The 5,312-nt window shown below is 41.4% G+C and overlaps 1 protein-coding gene across 1 annotated transcript; it reads left to right on the forward strand.

The window, feature by feature from the left end:
* Nucleotides 1-2,857: 2,857 nt before the first annotated feature.
* On the forward strand, nt 2,858-5,079 carry MFSD6L (major facilitator superfamily domain containing 6 like). The gene has a single exon (XM_051995707.1). The coding sequence runs from the start codon at nt 3,021-3,023 to the stop codon at nt 4,908-4,910; it is 1,890 nt and encodes a 629-aa protein (XP_051851667.1). The 5' UTR covers nt 2,858-3,020; the 3' UTR covers nt 4,911-5,079.
* The last annotated feature ends 233 nt before the right edge of the window (nt 5,080-5,312 follow it).

The raw sequence follows: 5,312 nt of genomic DNA on the forward strand, positions 1-5,312 counted from the left end.
TCATGATGTATGGGATCTCAGATCCCCAGAGGAGAGTAAAATCAGATAGCAGTGTGGAGCTATAAAACAGAAATGAGAATGTAGTTGCAGAATTTGATAAGATTTGTTAAATTCAATAAAAAATAGCAAGTACACTTTCCAGATTAAAATAATAATTGCTATATTAAAATAAAAGCGAATCAACTTACCAGCTAAGTAGAAACAAAACTTCCATTTACCTCAAAATTGAACAATCTTGTTAATTTGCAGAATTGTCTGACTACTGTTCAGGAAATTAAAGGACTGGCAGCAGACTCAAGTATGTTTTTATATCAGGTTCTGTGTCCTGGCCCTGGAGTCCTAGGCCCCAGGAAGACCTAAATTCCAATGTGGCTTTATCTATATAACTTTGGACAAGTCTCTTAACCTCAGAGGTCTGCTGCATTTTCCTCAATATTAAATGTGAATATATCTCTCCGGTTCATTGTGACAATTAAATAAGATAGCACCTGCAAAAGATCAGTAGCACTTGATAACTAATAGACAATAAATGCTTTCTTCCTTCCCATGGCATTGCTTTCTATATCCTAATTTAAAGCAGTGCCTTGATTTTATACTGTTTTAGCATTAAGAGTAGTCTTTGTTATTTTATTGTTTTGCTGCCTTCAGAAAAGGAAAACACAAAGGACCCCCCATATCTTGGGCCATGTAGAGTAATGTTGATGAACAGACACAAAATTGAAATCTTAGAGTAGTTAATAAACCAAATATACTTTAAATTATACAAAAGCACAAAAGAGGGAATTGTGAAAACATTAAAAAAAACTTCTTTTTGTTTTCTAGAGGAACATTAAGAAATACTATTTCTCAGCCTAAAACCTTTTCTAAACTTATAAAAGTGAAAAGAACAAAAGCTAAGACCTTGGTTTGAAATGGAGTAAAAGGGATAACAAAACTTAACTCTTGTCTAGAATAGACCATTATCTTCCCACCCACCTGAAATGATTGGCCCATAAGTTACCGAGCAAAGTGTCTTCTTTAACTCTTGAAATTCAAGGTTGATAGTTGGATTCCAGGAAAGAACTCTTTCCATACCTAAAGGGGAGTGGCCCTTGTAGGAAAGAAAAAAGGAAATAATCATTTATTAAGCACTTATGATGTGGTTATCAGTGTTCTAAGCATTTTACAAATATTATCTCATTTTGTCCTCCCAACAAACTCTAAGAGATAGGTGCTATTATCTCTATTTTATAGTTGAGGAAACTGAAACTTACAGAGGTTAAAGAACTTGCCCTAAGGTTTCATAGCTAATAAATGTTTGAGGCTAGATTTGAACTCATATCTTCCTACCTGCCTCAAAAGAATTGAGAAAAAGACTTCTGGAATGTTACTATCTTTTAACATATTATGATTTTTGCCTTGTTAAAGATTTATATAATCATTACCTAAAATTGTCTTGAGGAAGAGAGTCATGTTGGAGGCATGGGTAGTTTGGGTATCTCTCCAATCTAGGAAAGGTGTAGAAATAGATTAATATTAAACAAAAATCATTTCTGGCAATATTAAACCTACAAATAACAATGAATAAACCAATGCTTCTATCACTTAGTGTTCCTTGGCTCACCCAGAATTTAGTCAACTAGATAGTGCAGTTTAAGTCGAGCGTCAGACACTTACTGGGCAGATCATTAAACATCTCTCTCAATCTCCTCATCTAGAAATGGAAATAATAAAGCACTTACTTTCCAGAGTGATTGTGAGGATAAAAGAAGATGATATTTGTAAAGCATTTTATAAATTGCAAAGTGCATTATAATTACTATTATTATATCATTATAATATTATATTACCTATTATTATGTTATTGGTGTGGGTTGTTGAAGAGGATTAGCACCTCTGATGTGAGAGCTTGCTGAGCATGGACTGTTCATCCACTTTGAGTGTCCACTTGATTAACCCAACCCTCATCTGTGCCTTCAAGAAGTTGTAGAATTCACAGCAGCCACACCTCAGTAAACAGTCTCAGCAGGCAGGCTAAACTAGGTTGAGGGTAACCAAGGCTTTCAAGCATGTTGATGAGTGAGGGTTCAAGCATGTGAAGACCCTCCCCCAGGGGAATGGGAGGATGAGAACAATTTGTTCCAGTGGCCACAAGGCCACTGAAGCAGGTGCTGTGGAGCACTTAAGAGTTGAGTTAGACACGGAAGACACCAAGGTAATATTACCACATCATCCTGGCCCATCACTAGGTCTTTTTGTCTTTTTTTTGTAATTCCACTTCAGTGACTTAGGAAGAGAGTGAGGCTGATGAATTTGTGCAGCTTGCTTCATTTAAATATGAACCAGAACAAGTCACTTCTCCCTTGAGCATCAGTTCCCTCAACTCGAATGGACTACAAAGGTCTCTGTAAAGGATGCATGGCTCAGTTGCCTGTGTATGATCATAAGATGTAGAAAGTACCTTATAAATGGAAACTGTTATTTTCTAGATGAACATCCTGATTTGTACAGCTATCTTGTCCACATAGGACAAAGAGAAAAAAATTTCAAAACACAAAAAGCTCATCTCTGAGATTAGATACAGAGAAGGACAGAGTGCTGGGATCAGGGTTCCAGGTTCTTCAGCAGCAGAAATGCTCTGCACCTTAGGTTTGACTAATGTTCTCCATGCTAACACTACTTGAAGCCTATGAGACCTGAGATTATAGTTTGGTGCACTGGCATGATCCTGGGCCTCCTGCAGGCTTAAGAAAGCCCCACCCTTAAAGGTGACAATTAGAACTTGGAATCCGTCACTTAGGCAACGGGTGGGTCAGCCTTCTGCCAGGAATAGAGCCAGCTGTCCCAAGTTAGGGGTCCCTTCTGTGCACATCTCCTACCCAGTTTCTTCTATGTGGGCTCTGCTGTTTCTGTTCTGCCCAGGTATTGGCCTTGGGCTGGATCTCTTCTCTGTTTCCTCACCCTAAAAGTGGAACTGTTTTCTTCAGGGTGCTGTCCTCTGCTTCCTGCCCTCTCTGTTCCTATTGAGGGACTCTGAAGCCATGAGTGCCAACCCACAATGGGATGTCAGCAAGGCTTTGGCTGTGGCCCGGCTCTTCTACCTTTTGTGTGGAGCCAGAGATGCTTGTGTGGCCCCTTTCCTGACACTCTACCTGAGGCAGCTGGGCCTTGCTGCCCCCTGGGTGGGAGTCTTAATGGGCGCTAAGCACTTGATTGCCTCCACGTGGGCTCCAGTGTGCTCCTTCCTGGCCAAAAACTATCGGAAGAGGCAATTGCTTCTGACAGGATCCCTTCTGGGCTCCGCAATTGCTGGGCTACTTCTGACCCTTGTGAGTCCCCTGGACAAGGATATGGTGTATCGTTATTGTAACAGCAACAAGAGCCTGGCTGCTACAGGGGTGGCACTCCAAGTGATGCTCCCTGTCAGTATAGCCCCAAACCATTCAGCTAGAGTAACAAGCTTTACAAGATTCAAACAAGAATTGTCCTCTGGTTTCCCAGTTAGACTGCTCAGGAATGCCAGAAAAAACATCCTTCAAAAAGAACATTTTACATCCCTGTCTGTCCTTCCAGGCGTCTACTTTGAGAAAGCTAGGGAAACCATCCAGGAAACAGCCCCTCCTCCAATGAATGAAGTGCTTGAAGTGGAAACCTCCCCCATGAAGATACAAAGGAGTCTAATTAGCCCTTCTAACTCAGAGATAATGATGGGGAAAGGTGATTCCTGGAACAGCGTATTTGAAACAACAAGCCCTGCTTTACCTCTGCTTCATGTGGACTCTGAACTTGAAACTCCAAGTATTAAGGGGAATCTGTCACTAGCTGAGAAGACAGGAGCCCAGGAAAATAGTTTAGCCCTGTCTTTGGAAGGACAGCACTGGATTTTTCTTCTTTCTATGATGGTGGTGCTGTTCTGGGAACTTTTGTCTGCCCCTCTGGGGCCGGCCACTGCTGATAGCCTCTACGAATACTTGGATTTTGTGGATGCCACTGACTGCTACAGAAGACTCTGGGTTTGGAGATTGCTTGGCGCGTCTATAGCAGTGTCCACTGTCCCAGTCTTGGTGGGTCAGCTAAACTGTTTCCTGACAGGAGACACCCCTCGGGCCGTAGTGTACTTCTATGTCTACACATTGCTCAGCATATTGGCCTTGCCAATTAGTTTTGCTATTCCTATTCCTAACTCTAAGAGGAGGGAACCTAGCCACAAAGCCATCAAAACACTGAGCCTCATCGGAAGTGACTGCCTCCTTGTCCTGCTGGCTGTCACAGTTTTCCTGACTGGAGCTGCAGTGGCTAATGTAGAGAATTTCCTCTTCTGGCAGATGCAAGACCAAGGCAGCAATGATTTGAGCATGGGGCTCTCTGTCACCCTCAGTTTGATGGGAGAGATCCTACTGCATCCTTTCAAAGCTAAGATGCTCAAAAATCTGTCTAGTTTGGGTACATTGGGCCTGGGGCTGGGCTGCCTTTCTGGGCAGCTTCTGTATTATGCTTTACTTTGGAACTGGTGGGCAATATTTCCTGCTCAGGTCTTTGGTGCCATAAGTAATGGAGCTCTGTGGTGGGCAGTGGATGCTTTAGTGGAAGACCTGGTAATTCCTGGCACAGAAAGACCTCTGAGTGTGATGCTGAGAGGCCTCTTTTATGGGAATGGGGCAAGTTTAGGGAGCTTTGTAGGGGGTTTTGTGGTATTTCATTACAGTCTGGCTGTGCTATATAAGACTTACTGTGTGGTTCTGTCCCTTTGGTTAGTTTTGTTCATGGCCATCCAATCAAAGATCCCCCAACAGAGAAAAATCAATTACTCAAAAATATTGGCCATGGATACTGCTGATGTCAGTGATTCTGAGGAAGGAGCTGAACGAGACTGGCTTATCAAAGCCATGAGAGATGAATATTTGACAGGAAGGGCTGAAAACAAATATTAATTCTAATGAAATGCTTTACCCAGGAAAAGAACCAGTTTGCTGTTGCTCAAAATTAATTGTTAGAAGGCAAAATGAAAGATTTGTCTTGGGTTGCAGGAAGTTCTAAGAGAGCTTGGTTTTGTGCCAGTGGATTGATATAATCATCCCATTTTCTATTGTATAATTTCATTAAAACACAAATATATAGCAAATAAATGAGATTTAAGTTTTTTATTGTTTTTAGAAGAATCAGAAGAATTGGACAAAAATCCTGACAATGATCCAAATTTGACTTGAATGGGCAAATCACTAACTTCCCTGGGTGGCTTCTCAAGATCTTTTAGTCTGGAAAAGACTGCCAGGACTAGGAATAGAAAGGGAATCCTGGGAATGTCTTTCTCAAAGAGCAAGGAATAAATTGAT

This window comes from Antechinus flavipes, chromosome 4 (genome assembly GCF_016432865.1).
Source record: "Antechinus flavipes isolate AdamAnt ecotype Samford, QLD, Australia chromosome 4, AdamAnt_v2, whole genome shotgun sequence".
In the NCBI taxonomy this organism is placed as follows: domain Eukaryota; kingdom Metazoa; phylum Chordata; class Mammalia; order Dasyuromorphia; family Dasyuridae; genus Antechinus; species Antechinus flavipes.

Excerpts from the sequence above, each read along its gene's own strand:
- MFSD6L (XM_051995707.1), top strand. The coding sequence starts at position 3,021 with ATGAGTGCCAACCCACAATGGGATGTCAGCAAGGCTTTGGCTGTGGCC.